Source organism: Pelobates fuscus, chromosome 13 (assembly GCF_036172605.1).
Source record: "Pelobates fuscus isolate aPelFus1 chromosome 13, aPelFus1.pri, whole genome shotgun sequence".
Lineage (NCBI taxonomy): Eukaryota > Metazoa > Chordata > Amphibia > Anura > Pelobatidae > Pelobates > Pelobates fuscus.
This window is the reverse complement of record NC_086329.1, coordinates 92,527,990-92,544,066: the sequence shown is the minus strand read 5'-3', so window position 1 is coordinate 92,544,066 and position 16,077 is coordinate 92,527,990. Positions and strand designations below refer to the sequence as shown.

Here is a 16,077-nt window from a genome sequence, read left to right as displayed (position 1 = left end):
TCACACAAACAGCACCCTTCACACACATACACAGCACCCCCCACACAAACACACATCACCCCTCTACACACACACACACACAGTAACCCCCTTCACACACACAGCACCCCTTACACAAACACAAAACCCCTCACAAACACACTGTGTGTGGGGTTATGTGTGTGTGGGGTGCAGTGTGTTTGTGTGAGGAGTTATATGTGTGTGGGGTGCATTGTGTTTGTGTGAGGGGTCATGTGTGTGTGTGTGGGGTGCAAGCACACTGCACCCCTCTCACACACTTCACTACCTCACACACACTATACCCCCTCACACAAACACTACACCCCTTACACACATGCTGCACCCCCTCACACACCGCATTCCTCACACAAACACACTGCACCCCTCACACACACACACACACACAGAACCCATTGCACAAACACACTGCACCCCCTACACTCACACACAGCACCCCTCACACACACACTACGCTCCTCTAACACACACACACACACACACACACTGCGAGTAGCAACTTCATCAATACCAGCTAACATCACACCACAGAGAATCAGTTCCAGCCATCACATTAGGATTGAGGAGTGAGTGAATTAAATGTTTGCCCAAATACAGCAGGCTAATTTTTACGTTGATTATTTTTTATGGCCAGCAAATGATGTTTTAAATATCCAAATGGCCCTTGGCAGATAAAATGTTCCCTGCTCCTGCTTTATACAAACAGGAAAAAAAAGTGCAGAAACATTGATATTTTATGTTACATTACATTTGTTCCTGACATTATTCTACGTATTCCTGTTAAAATGTCCATTTTACGCTTGTGCACACTGCAAAAAAAAAGTTTATAAAAAACAACAACAAAAAACACTCACAATACACAAAAGGGATATTGACACATAGGATGAGAATATTCCTGCAGGCTGATTGACAGCCTGTTAAGGCGGCCCTGCTACTACTACAGCTTAATGTAGTTGTTCTGGTGAGTTTGGTCAGTCCCTGCAGGCATTTTTATGTAAGAGAAAATGCATTGTTTCCACCAGAGGTATTCCTAGGCAATAATGTACTCATTCAGACGGCCACTAGAGGTGCTTCCTGGGTCAGTTTATCCTGGGTCAGTTTTACTTGACGCTTTACATGGAGGTGCAAAACACTCCCCATAGAGATGCATCAATTTAATGCATCTCTATGAGGAGATGATGATTGACAACTGCTGATGCTATGGAAAAGCATTGGATTGGCTGAGATCATCAGAGTTGATGATCTCAGCCAAGGAGGTGGAGAATGGACAGAGCCAGCTATGACCGGACCGGCGCGATGTTGGAAAAAGGTGAGTACACTACCTTTTTCATAGGGGGCAAGCGAGACTGGGGGATTAAATGGTGTTTTACACCTATAGTGTCAAGAATACACATTTGTACTCCTGACACTATAGCGTTCCTCTAAGTAGATATGGTGTTTGCAATGACCCCCCCATAAAGTATTTTTTTTTGCATTTTAAGGACACATGACATGTGTGACATGTTATGATTCCCTTTTATTCCAGAACTTTGGTCCTTAAGGGGTTAATACAAACTCTAAGTTAGCTGAATGGTAGTAAAATCTGTTACACTAACGCAATACGCCTCCTTAAGGAAGTATGTTTTGGGGTAATTTCTTAAGGAACTGGATACGGGAAAGTTTGACAGGGCAATAATGAGGGTAAGATTATGCCCCAGTAAAGTATTATGAATAAGAGCGGAGGCTTCTGGTGTAATGCCACTGGTTAAACAGGAAGGCTGAGGGGAAAAAAATCACACAATACAAGGTAGTCTTAACCCTTTCAGGACCGCTGACGGTTCAGGACCGTCAGCGGTAAAACGTGCGTTTGGACCGCTGACGGTCCTGAACCGTCATAACGGTCTGGGGCTACTTACCTGATCGCCGTCGGTCCCACGGCGGCGATCAGCTCTCCTCCCGGTCCAGGGGGACTGCCTGTCTGCCCGGGCAGTCCCCCCTCGGCAGATCAGGACCCCACGGCCATGTGATCACTCGATCACATGACCGCAATAGGGGTCCATGTGTCTGCCTGCAGGGGGACTGTCTGTGCTGACAGGCAGTCTCCCTGCAAGTTAAAAATCAAAAAATAAAGTGAAAAAAAATCAGTGTAAAAAAAATAATGTGTATATATATATGATATATATACATGTATTATATCTATATATACCTATATATAATATATGTATATATATATCATATATATAATGTCATACTAAGTGTATTTTTATATTTATATATACGTATATTAATATAAAAATACACTTATATTTAAATTACACACGAATATATACAATATATGTTAATAAAAATAAATAACAAAAAATAAAAATAATTTTGCAATTTTATTCTAACAGTATTTTGATATTGATATATATATATTTATATCAAAATACACTTAGAATGTAATGATATATATCTATGTATAAATAAATAAAAATAATACGAAATATACATATGTCCATATACATAATTACATAAATAATTTCATAAATATACACGTAGACGTCAAATATATAAATATGTATATATATTAAAATTCTACGTGCGTATTTATGTAATATTTTTACCTAATTAAGTAATTTTAATGATTGCAATTTGAGGGACCTGCCTGCCAACCCAGGCCGAAAGTCCAGATAATTTAATTTGCTAGCACTGTCTTTAACCCTGTAACTTTCTATGACACCCTAAAACCTGTACATGGGGGTACTGTTTTACTCGGGAGACTTCGCTGAACACAAATATTAGTGTTTCAAAACAGTAAAACATATCACAGCGATGATATTGTCAGTGAAAGTGAAGTTTTTTGCATTTTTCACACACAAACAGCTCTTTCACTGAGGATATTATTGCTGTGATATATTTTACTGTTCTGATACACTAATATTTGTGTTCAGCGAAGTCTCCTGAGTATAACAGTACCCCACATGTAGAGGTTTTATAGTGTTTGTGAAAGTTAGAGGGTCAAATATAAGGCTTGATTTTACTTTTTTTTTTTTATTGAAATTTGTCAGATTGGTTAGGTTGCCTTTGGGAGCATATGTTAGCCAAGGAATGAGAATTAGCCCCATGATGGCATACCATTTGCAAAAGAAGACAACCCAAGGTATTGCAAATAGGGTATGTTCAGCTTTTTTTAGTAGCCACTTAGTCACAAACACCGGCCAAAGTTAGCGTTTTTTGCATTTTTAACACACAAACAAATATAATGCTAACTTTGGCCAGTGTTTGTGACTAGGTGGCTACTAAAAAAAACTGGACATACCCCATTTTGAATACCCTGGGTTGTCTACTTTAAAAAAATATGTACATGTTAGGTGTGTTTCGGGGATTTATGACAGATAATGGTGTTACAATGTCACTATTGATACATTTAAAATATATATATATTGAAACAGCAATTTCCTACTTGTATTTATAGGCCTATAACTTGCAAAAAAAAGCAATAAAGCATGTAAACACTGGGTGTTTTTAAACTCGGGACAACATTTTGAATCTATTTAGCAGTTTTTTTTCATTAGCTTTTGTAGATAAGTAAAAGATTTTTCAAGTAAAAGTCCAAAAACATGTTTTTTTTTAATTTTTCGCCATATTTTATTATTTTTTTTTTAAATAGAATATATGACATAATACATATAATAATGGTATGTAAAGAAAGCCCTTCTTGTCGTGAAAAAAACAATATATAACTTGTATGGGAACCGTAAATGAGAGAGCGGAAAATTACAGCTAAAGACAAACACCACAAAAGTGTTAAAACTGCTCTGGTCCTTAACGTACAAACATCGCAAAAACAGGCCGGTCCTTAAGGGTTTAATGCAAAAATGTCATAACAAATGTATAACAGAAATATAATAGTTTTATTTTATTTCACTGCTACATTATAGACAGAATGTAACAGGCAATGGGAGAACTGTTCACGTTGTTAACAGACAGGCTTATACATTTGTGAATGGCTTGCTATAATGTTGGGTGTGTGAGCTATGAAAAGCTTAATGGAAGAAGGTCTGACTGTTCCAGCACAGAACTGACCTGTGAACAATGGGTTAAGTGATGTGTCTGCTGGGCAGGAGCTGGGAGCCACACCTCCACTAGCTGGGCTGGAGAGTCAGTGCAGTGACTGACTGACTGCAGCCTCCAGCCAGGGACAGCACTGGGCATAACATGGGGCCACAACCACCCTGCACCACCAGGATCTGCCCACAGGTGAGGTGAGTGATGGGGAGGGCACCTGGAGATGGCAGGGAGAGATCGACCAGACCTGTAATATGAATGGATTGCAGGCTAGACTGAGTGTGCTAGGAGTTAGCCAGCTAAGTGCCCTGCCAATGAACGCAGCCCGAGGGTGCTAGGAGTTGGTCTGCTGTCCTCTCAATTTAAAGATGCAGGTTGGGCTGAGGGTGTCAGGAGTTATCCAGTAAACTGCTCTACAATAACCATGCAGGCTGAGCGTGTCAGGAGTTAGCCAGTTAACTGCTCTACAATAAACAGCAGCATACTGGGGGGAAGGCGGGAGAGGGTTAGAATTTAGGCTGGGGGGTGTTAGAATTCCCCAGGAACAGCAGTTGGCTGAGGATGCTAGGAATTAGCCAGTTACCGTTCACCCAGTTGATGGAAAGTGAGAGTGATGGGAGTTCTTGTGCCAGGAGCACAGACAGGACATGTCAAGGATCAGAACAGAACATGCTCACAATTCAAATATGTACTAGCCTTTGGCATAGAGTTGATAAAGTTGTATGTTTATATAATAGTGTGTGTGTGTATTATATTTTATTAATTCTTTTCAGTATTGTTAAGTTATATGTCAGCTCTGCCATGTCAAGCTCAGTTGGAGAGAACATTTCAAGCCATGGCATTCTTGATTCTGTGAATAAACCATTTTTTTTTTTTTTTTTTAAAGTGTCCAAATAACTTCTTTAGTTTGTTTAGGGTGATAGAGTTACCATTTTTTTTTTTAAATAATGAAAGGGAAATAGTGCAGGCCCTTTAAAAGTATTGTCATTATATAGAGTTTGAAAACCAATGCAATTTTGGTCAATAAACTTTGAGGTGAATCGATGAGTTTGTGCCAGGCTACAATAACCTTACTTGAAAAATAGCCGATTAGAGGATTTTATTTACAGACTCTGGCTTCAAATTTGCAATTCCCCAGTCTGTTCACCACCATGGCCAATTTAGTGAATTTCCCAGACTGTTTAAAAATATGCCTTTTGAGTCGTGATCACGTCCCCAGTAGTCAAATTGTTAAACCAGAATTCACAGAACAGTGTTACATTTTTTGGACCATCTGAAGGTCTCTTTTGCAACTGCCACAGATGCATATTAAGAAATCAATGGGGAAAGGCCTGAACCAAAAACTGGGCCCCCATTAACTCTAGCAAACCTTCAAGACACTATGACAATTAAATGTGTGACATTTCAATTTTCACCTCGTCAAAGTGAATTCAAAGTAAATTTCGACATATAGGTTAAAGGCGCTGAAAGGAATAGATTGATGACTTTGAGAAATGTTCAAATTCTGGTTATTTTAAAATTCATTTTGGATCCTTCGCGGTTTTGTGAATAATTCAGTTTATGCTTTCCTGTAACTGTTTCATGTATAACGGCATTTATAGAAATATAAAGTTTAGCGGTCCCGAAAATCTTTATCTTCATTCGTTAGTTTAAATAGAAATGACAATATAAATCTTTATTCCCTTCGGAACAAAAAAATTGAGATACATTTATAATATCGGTACAGACAGATATGTAATTTGTCATAATGAGGGTATTTTTAGAATTGCCATCTTGGATCGAGACACAAATTTTTTAAATCGCTATTTGAAGGGCCCCTGGCATTCTGTATTTTCTGGGTCCCATGCCTCTCTGGCCTGTCTGTTCGAACTGGTTTAGTTACATTGTAACCATTGTAAACTAATGCCTGAAGGGTTACCCAGGTGATCTGATATAGTTGTGAATTGGCACGCATCTAAAACCACATTCTTTTTAAATATCTTTTTCGATCAACATTTTGGTATACATGTGAAAAAATTAATATATATATTTGTCTGTCTGTTCGTCTTCCATGCTATCGAATATGTGGTTTTGTTTCTTTGATTCATTTATCCATGTGATTATTTTTTTTTAATAAATGTTGCAGGTTCTTTGAGACGTCTTGCACCCATGCTGTGACTGTGGAAGCACACGTCTCATGTATTCTTTGGGTTGAATGTTTCTGACTGTAATTTGCTGCCAAAATCCTTTGAATCCGACTCCTATATAGACTTTAGTAAAAGTCATACACAATGCTATGTTTATGATGTTCTTTAACAATAGGAGATTGCTTGCTGCTCGAGATAAAAGTCTTAAGATAATTGCTAAAAAAAAAAGTTTTTATGAGTGACAGCATAAAGGTGGAAAAACATTTAGTCTATCAACCATTAGCTAGTTAAATTAACATCTAGATTACAAATGAAAGGAAAATTCTCCAGCACTGCTAATAAATAGGTTTAACTGAAATATTACTTATTACAAAAATATTTTTTGCTATTTGTAAAAGGAAAGGGTTCTATGTATGTAGCAGAATTTAGTGGCTACTTAATAAATTGCCATATGCATTTTAAAAACAAATCTTTATTAATATATTTTTAATGACGCTATAAAAAAAAAAAAGAATTCATTTGACTAGAGAGTTGTTCGCCAAACATTTTTAGCATATCAGTGACATTCAATTCACCATGCCTTTACTGTACAAACTCAGGTCGGGTCCCTTGATCCTTTGAGAAAATTGTTATATCAAACTATTTCAAAAGACAAAGACCCTTTATAAAGAGGAGCATGGAAAAATACAAAGGAACTTACTACACAGAGTGGTATGTTGACTGGAGAGTCACACAAAGGGGAAGGTGGTGTTTCAGGGTGCGGGAGGAAAAAAGGATAGGGGTTTTTAAGAGGGTAGGAGGCTAGAAGTCATATTTTGTAGAAGACCTTTGTTGAGTTATGTATCAGATCTTTAAGACTCATATTATCATGCCTCCCACATTCTAAGCCCACTTTATAAAATACATTGTCCAATAAAGGTACCTCCTGTACCCAATGGCTCAACCCATTTACTGAAGAACCTCTGTGGACATATGGTTATATCGGTGGCTGGTGACTTTAGTGATGGGAGCTGGTTAGATGGTTAACATTATGTTTCCAGTGCTCCGGTGAAATTAGGTGAATGCTTACTGAACTGATTACTGGAAGGATAATGTAGAAATTGAATGAAGAACATGATATATGAATATTATGCTTTTATTACTCCTGTGCCATAACCTCTTGGATATATTCACCATATTGAATATTGATGTTTTGTTTTTGTCTTGTTTCATTTTCCTCCCTAGATTTAAGGTGCTCATAGAATGATGGGGTGTCACACCAAAGGAACCATGAATCTGCACAGCAATCCCCCAATTACCTAAGTTTCTCACCAGGAATAAAACACGTGTACCCCCAAAATGCCATTTGCTAGGTAAGCGTCCTTATTGCAAAATATTATCGATTAAGAAAGATCATTTTTTTGTTTTTTACAGATTTTAAGAATATGGCATTTGACAGTAAGGAGGAAATGTTTCCATTGAAGATTAGCACATACAGGATATTCCTCTAAACTGTTAGCTCTGCTAAATTTGTATCCTCATTGCAAAATATAGGCTAGAATAGCCGGTAATATCTGTAAATCCATTAAAATGGAATTGTTTTTCCAATTTGGCTGTTTCAGCTTATATTGTAAAAGTCTGTTGTTAACTCACCGTTCAGCGAATGAACTAAATATTTGTGCCCAGGAATGTCAGCAATGTGAATCGACCCATCTTAGGAACAACCATACTGACAATATGCAGGGTGGTGTTCTAAGATGGCCATTGTTATATTTATTGTTTTTCAATATCCTCTTTATTGAAAAAAAAACAAGAATACAAATTAATAAAGTATGCATCTGGAGAATCAGGGTACATCGAAACGGGATAGAATAGAATACTTTCTCTGAAAAACTATGGTGAATATCTGATAGACATAACTGTTTACAATAAACAACAGCAGATCACTGAATATAGCAGTATTGTCCAATGTACAACAGGGAAAAAAAGCAGAAGGATTCAAAATGTACAAGCTCTCCCTTGAAAAGGAGGGGGAGATGTTGGGGCTAATCCACTAAACACAAAGTTGTAGTAAAGTAAAAAATTAATTGAAATATTTGGACTACAGTAGCTATTGCTGAGCTGGATAATTTTTCAAAATCACGTTTCTTTGGCTAAATCTTGCAATTTAGTTTAATCTAGAGTTGGCTAGAACTTTGTTGCAAGGTCCTCAGTTGGCAAGATATTTGTTTTTGTACAGTTTACGATTTGTAAAACAACCAAAATGGTAAAAGAATGGTCTCCGCTCACTTTCCCCTTTCACAAGACCTCACACCCGACTGATAAACCACATGGATCTGAAATTTCGTTCATGGAATGCCGTGAGGCCAAATTACCCAGCAAAGTATTTCCTGCAACAAACTCTTCGGTATCCCTTCTAGAGAAAGGAAATGATTTTATTGTGGGGTTTTAAATGTTGGCTAATTCTTTGCTAGATAGCACAATGAAAGTTTCTGCTTCCTGGATTAAATCTAGCGACTTAGATGGTCTGTTTAAATAGGCTTTATACACACACTACTCCTACTTTTGAATTATCTCACTGTGGCTTTGTTTTGTACATAAATCAGATAATAGCAGGATAAGGTAACAAGGAATTCTATTGTTAAAAATAAACATTTGAAGATGGTCATGATTAAACAAAGTGATTTTAATACCTCTCTAATGCCCTTAAGGAGAACAAAACTATTGCCAAGCACATGGCGGTTTATTGTAAGAAGGGCCCAGAATTGGAAACGCAAAATTGGCTCCTGCTTGCTTATAGACATCTCAAGATGTTTATTTTTGTTATAGACATCTCACCCTGCTGTAGGTAATATTACTGGTTGTTAGAACATAATCTGAGTGTGAATCTCATTATTATTATTATTGCATACATGGTATTAACTATATTACATTATTTAAGCTAGAACTGTATTGGGCTGAGAAATGGAAGTTTGAGTTTGGAATGGCTCAATGCAGAGCTTAAAATTTCAACTTGTCCGGTAGCTATTGGTAATTGAATATTCAGCTGTGGCACGTAGAAATTCATCCCTTGTGAGTGGGCTATGGACCTTCCAGACTGTCATATCATTGTTGATTGTTTGTTTTTTATAGTTATCGCAACCCAAAACTCATCATGATTCTTCATTAGCATGTGTTCTGACCACATTGGCTACCCAGGAACTACGTCTTGTAATTTTTTTAAATTTCTTGTGCATGCTGTATTTTGTGTTTTATTATTAAAAAAAAAATGTTTTTGTATTTTTCTTTAGAGCATGTGAAGGATATAGCTATGGTTGAACCCAATGGGAGCACTCTGTTAATATGTTTTCTGATCATTAACCTTGCCGAGGGTGCATGTAAGATTGACTTTGGGAAGAAATTTGTCGACTGCTCTCGTCTGAACCTTGAGCAAGTGCCAACAGGTATCTCTCATGATGTTGAGAACCTGGATCTGTCCTACAACAAACTCACCAAAATTAAAAAGGAGGATTTTTATCATTTATCCAATTTAAGGATATTAAACTTGAACTACAACAATATATCCAGTATAGACAATGATTCTTTAAACACAAATATACTTCTGGAAAACCTAAGTTTGTTTAACAACTCTTTGACTGAGATGCCATCTGAGCTGCTTGCACCTCTTAAGAATTTGAAAGTCCTTGATATGTCCAATAATTTCTACAACTCTTCCACTCTTGGGAATGTGTTTAAAAAATTGGTGAACCTTAAGGATTTATCTTTTGGTGGCCCAATGATAAAGACAATCTTGAAAGATGACTTTGTACCCATTAAGGACATTGAACTAGAAAGATTTGCCTTAAAAACTCAGTCTAGCCTAGAAGGTTATGGAGTTGGGGCATTCAGCATGGTGAATACGAGTGATATATGGTTTGATATTGCGTTGGATAAGTATGCAGATGCTCTTCCTCTCATCTTAAAAGATTTGGCTGGAAAATCATTTCAAAATATGCGTTTCCGAAATTTGTTTGAGTTCACTTATTACACAGAAAGCGTGGATATTTTCTCTGGCTTGAAGGACGTTGGTGTTGATTCACTGACCTTTTACCGAGGGAAGTTCAATGAGTACCTTCTTTATATGGTCTTGAACAACATTGAGAAGCCATCTAATATCAGTGATCTCTTATTGCGGTCTGTAGATTTTGCCCGTTCTCCAAACTCCAACAAGACTGGCGAGAGAATTGGAAATCTGTCACTGGAAAACTTGGTCATTCAGGATGTTACCAATCCAGACATTTTGAGATTTGATTGGACTTTTACCTGGTTCAGCAACATCAGAAATTTGCACATCATCAATGTTAATTTTAATTTTGTCCCATGCGATGCTTGGAATCATATGACTAAGTTAATAAGTCTTAACATCACTGGAAACCGTCTTTTCGCCAGGTATCTGTACAATCCAACTTGCCAACTTTCATTACCTGCAATCAAGACGTTCAATGCTAGTAACAATATTATGACTAGCCTCAAAACAATTTCTTTGTTAACGGCCACATGGTCCAACCTCTCCACTGTTGATCTTAGTTTTAACAATATTGGGAGCATCAAGGAGTCTTGCATATGGCCTTCTAAAATAACAACTTTTATTTTACATGACAACACATTGATCCACGATATTTCTCCGTGCCTGCCCCTTACTCTGGAGTATCTGGATATGTCTAATTCTCAGCTAGAACGCTTAAATATTAATTATTTCAACCAAGCCAATAACTTGAGTGTATTGATTCTCCGCAACAATAAAATCAAATTTATACCCACAGGTTGGAAGAGTTTGAATCTGGAAGTTTTGGCTCTAGAAGGCAATTCTTTCGGAGTTATTGATGGGGGTTCATTTAAATATTTGCCAAGTCTACGAAATCTAACTGCAGGAAACAACCCATACTATTGCAATTGTGACTTATATGCCTTCATCACAGAGACCCACTCCAATAAGAAAATATCAATACATGACTGGCCAGATTCTTATTATTGCTATCACCCACAGAACCTTGTGGACACTAAAATTGATTATTTTAATCCTGGAAAATTACAATGTGATGTGGGTTTGGTAGTAGCTATATCAGTGGCTGTTACTGCTGTAGTAGTCATTATCTGCATGATGCTATGTTGGAAGTATAATGTTCCGTGGTACCTGAGAGCCACGTGCCAAATCATCCATTCGAAATATCGCTCCAAAAACAGTGAGGACAACAGAGAATATGTCTATCATGCCTTCATCTCGTACAGCTATTTGGATGCAGATTGGGTGAGAGAAGTGCTGCTACCTCGTTTGGAGAATTCTACTCCACCTTACAGGCTGTGCATACATGAGAGGGACTTTCTTCCTGGAAGATGGATTATTGACAACATTATCGACAACATCGAAAACAGCCGCAAGATCATCTTTGTGCTCTCACGCAGCTTTGTCAACAGCGAATGGTGCAATTATGAGCTTTACTTTGCCCACCAGAGGAACATTGGACATGCGTTTGAAGATGTCGTCCTGGTGGTTAAGGAAAATGTCACCTTGGAGGATCTCCCAAAACGGTTCTATAGGCTGAGAAAAATGCTGAAAGCCAAGACTTATCTGGAGTGGCCTTCAGACCAGAACCGGCAGCCGTTCTTCTGGGTCCAGTTGAAGTCCATTCTAGGTCGAGCAAACCAAACTGTTACAGGACAAGATAATTTGTCTGTGATTAGTGAGACAGTTGTGGACAGACAGCCAGATACCTGTGTGGTTTCCAATATAACAAACTCCTCTCAAACATTTCCTGTCAGTTAAAAAGGTCTTTATGTTCCTTTATAATGTTTCTATGGATCCATGCGTTTACATTCTGAGTTGCTGATGTTTTTTTTGGTTCTTTTAGTGAGATTGTATTATAGAAAGTTTGTACTTAATGTTATGTTTTTATGACTGTGCCAATAGTACATTGTAATTTTAGTTTTTGTACAGGCTTTCTTTACTGTGAAAAAGAGAAATAGTGACTTGAATAAGGATATATAGCTTTAAGCTGATGAATGTGCCTTAATACAGTGCTACGCTGCTGAGACTCGGCTAACGTGGAATTAAACCTCTCCCCTCTTAAAGCTTGGCATTGTTCGTCTCAGAGCACGGGAGGTTGATTAGCCAAGATGTTTTCAGTGCTGTCCAATGTTGGACAGGCTAATGTGAAATTTATTTTCCTTGTTGGGCAAGTTGCAGCAGTGACTACACTTTGTGGCAGAAGATCCACATTTTTTTGTCAAGTACCTCGATAACAGTTTAACACTAATCAGGGAAATGGCTCCCGACAACTTGTTGCACCATAACTACTACAGTGAGCGGCCCTTTTAAAATAGTTAGTGTATGAAAGCAAACTCCTTACCTCCACAGCAACAATAATGTGCGCTAAATCATTATTAAAGGAACACTCCATGCACCATAACCACTATAGATAGTTGTACCGTTTATGGTGCCAGGCGCCCATCCATTGTTAGAAGTCAAACTTGGAAATGGGTAAATGGGTATGGCTAAAAAACTAGGACTGTCCAGCAGTAAGAGCAGTCTTTGTATTACCAATGAAAGTTACTCTCACTGCCCCTAACATTACAAGTACGGTACTCAAAAAGAGCCCTGCCGTGAAACCTTATCCGTTATGAGAATCTGGATTGTGTTTTCTGATAAATTCTGTGAGGACTGCATTCTTTAAATTCTCTAAGCATGCAGGTTTATTTTTTTAAAATGCTTTTTATAAAAGGTAAACCAGTGCAGGTTTTTTTTACTTTTTGGTGGGATGCGGTGGGGGTTAGGAGGGGTACTGCCATTTTAGCACTTTTAATGTTCTGCTTCATTTATATTGATAGAGGAGGAAATATTTGCTAAATTAGCATTTTACACAAATTCATTGTTATCGGGTGTCAGGGTACCTGTGGTCTCTACCTCCAAAAGAGGTAGAGACTTAGCTGTTCCACCATCCAGACGGTCTGATGACTCCCTTCCCCGCGGTCTATCCGGTCATGCAAGGCCGGCCGCGAGGGAGTGACTGCCTTTTACACCATCTAGGCAGGAAGTCATCATCAGGACACTCCCCCGGATCGACCTGTCAGTCAATTGCTGCAGGACCAATCAGGACGTCTCGGAGGTGTGGTTACTGCTCTGAACAGGGTATTTAACAGAGCTTCTTTCATTAGCTCATTGCCCTGTCGTGGTTCTAGCTTGTTCTAGTCACTCAGTGCTTGTGTATTCTATTATCCCTTTTGGTTTTGACCCGGCTTGTTTACCTTACTCTGCTTATCTCTGTTACCCTTGATTCGGCTTGTCTCTCGCTTACCTGTCTTCTGTTACCCTCGACCTCGGCTTGTCTTTGACCATTCTATACTGTACTACTTACGTTAGTCCGGCCATTCTAAGGTCCGGTATACGTATCTGGCTACTGTTTGTACTCTGCGTGTTGGTTCCCTGTCCCGATCCTGACATTACGACAGGGCCAATGGATCCTGCAAGTAAAAACAGTCAGCTGGCTTCTCCTGATCCTAGGTTTGAAGCCATGGATCACAGAATGGATCAGATGGCGCTTGCGCTACAGGCTCTATTATCTCATGCCAATAACCCACCAGAGGAGATACGTAATACCCCTGTTTCTCCTGTCAGTTTAGGTCTAGAGGTAGCCACAGTGGGTGCTTCTTCTCGCATTACCCCCCCAGTACGCTATGGTGGGGCTCCTGAGAAGTGTCGTGGTTTTTTAAACCAAATTAGTATCCACTTTGAATTGCAACCCCGCTCTTATCCTACAGATAGGGCAAAGGTAGGATTTATTATCACCCTACTTATTGAGAAAGCTCTGAGATGGGCCAACCCACTATGGGAGAACGATAACCCATTAGTGTATAACTATAACGCATTTGTAGCTGCTTTTAGAAGAACATTTGATCCTCCAGGTAGAAAGGTTAATGCAGCCAGATTACTGTTGCGCCTGAGACAGGAGAACCGAACACTGGTGGATTATGCACTAGAGTTCAGGTCTCTGGCGTCAGAAGTCAAGTGGAATGAGCAGGCGTATATGGATGTATTTTTGAATGGCCTATCTGAAGTAATCCTTGATGAGGTTGCTACCAGAGAACTCCCTGAGAATTTAGAAGATTTAATTTCGTTCATCTCTCGTATAGATGAACGTTTAAGAGAGAGACAGAACACTCGAGAGAGGAACCGGAGACCTTCTTTTAGGTTAGCCCCGCTTTTCCAAGTCCTGACTCCACGGTATCTTTGCTTCCTGAACCTATGCAGATAGGTTATACCCGCCTCTCTGAGGAGGAAAGACAGTACAGGAGAAGAGAGGGTTTGTGTATGTATTGTGGAGCCAAGGGTCATTTACTCTCGAACTGTCCTAACCATCCGGGAAACGCTCGCACCTAAGTCTCTCTAGAGGACAAGCCTTGGGTGTTTCTATTTTGTCCTCTACTCCTAATTATAAAGATCACAGGCTTCTGCTACCAGTTTCCTTAACTTGGGAGAAGGAAGTAGTAAGGGCTATGGCATTGATAGATTCCGGTGCTGCTGAGAATTTTATCGACCAAGCCTTTGCTATTAAGAACAATTTCCCATCCCAGCTAAGGGAGACACCCTTGGCCGTTGAGGCCATAGATGGTAGACCACTACTAGACCCTGTTATCTTTCGTGAAACCATACCCATTAGTTTAAATGTTGGTATCCTACACGTGGAGAATTTATCTCTTTTGCTCATTTCATCCCCTTCCGTTCCCATAGTTCTGGGGTACCCATGGTTGAAGAAACATAACCCTATTATCGATTGGGAGTTAGGGGAGATACTCTCGTGGGGCCAGGGTTGCCAGGATAGGTGTTTATGCAAGGTTTCTCCATTAGCTAATGTTAACATACCTGAGACTCCTATTCAGTCCACAGAAAGACAGATACCAGACCTTTACGTAGACTTAAAGGCAGTATTTGACAAGAAGAATGCCGATTCTTTGCCGCCACACAGGCCATTTGATTGTAAAATTAAGCTTCTACCTGGGACTATGCCTCCGAGGGGCCATGTATATCCTTTGTCTGTTCAGGAAAACTTGGTTCTAGAGGAGTATATTCGGGAGAATTTAGAAAAGGGATTCATTAGGAGGTCTTCTTCCCCGGCCAGGGCTGGGTTCTTTTTCGTTAAGAAAAAGGATGGCACGCTGAGACCTTGTATCGATTACCGAGGCTTGAATAAAATAACTGTCAGAAATGCCTATCCTATTCCACTTATTACCGAGTTATTTGATCGTCTTAAGGGCTCCAAAATCTTCACCAAGTTAGATCTCAGAGGGGCATATAATTTGGTGAGAGTCCAGCAGGGACACGAGTGGATGACGGCGTTCAATACTCGGTACGGTACCTATGAATACACAGTTATGCCGTTTGGACTTTGCAATGCTCCTGCAGTATTTCAGGATCTGATTAATGAGGTACTTAGGGAGTTTCAACATGATTGTGTCATTGTCTACCTAGACGACATACTGATACACTCTAGGGAGATTGAAACTCACCATAGACAGGTCAGAGCGGTATTACAGAAACTTCTGCAACATGGTCTATACTGTAAATTGGAAAAATGCAGCTTTGATCAGTCTCAGATAGATTTTCTTGGTTACGTGATTTCTGGGGAAGGTTTTAAGATGGACCCTGACAAACTCCAGTCTATTTTAGATTGGCCATTACCTAAGGGACTCAAGGCTATTCAGAGGTTTATTGGTTTCTCCAATTATTATAGGCGCTTCATTAAGGGTTACTCGTCTATTATTGCGCCCATTACCAATATGACCAAACAGGGGGCAGAAACTAAGACGTGGTCTCCTGAAGCTCTCGCTGCTTTCAAGAGGCTCAAAGAACTTTTTGCTTCTGCTCCAATATTAGTCCATCCTGATACGACTT

At 39.1% G+C, this 16,077-nt stretch overlaps 1 protein-coding gene across 3 annotated transcripts in view; it reads left to right on the top strand.

Annotated features, from left to right (window-relative positions):
• LOC134583276 (toll-like receptor 2) overlaps window positions 1–12,023 on the top strand; it is a 55,664-nt gene extending 43,641 nt beyond the window's left edge. Inside the window, exons 1-3 of one of the 3 annotated variants that reach the window (XM_063440149.1) lie at window positions 4,154–4,239; window positions 7,398–7,525; window positions 9,443–12,023. In XM_063440149.1, coding sequence (XP_063296219.1) covers window positions 9,463–11,955 — 2,493 coding nt within the window. In that variant the 5' untranslated portion in view covers window positions 4,154–4,239; window positions 7,398–7,525; window positions 9,443–9,462 and the 3' untranslated portion in view covers window positions 11,956–12,023. Of the gene's footprint in view, window positions 1–4,153; window positions 4,245–7,397; window positions 7,526–9,442 lie in introns of those variants that run through there. The other 2 variants (XM_063440148.1, XM_063440150.1) reach the window with 2 other exon arrangements.
• The last annotated feature ends 4,054 nt before the right edge of the window (window positions 12,024–16,077 follow it).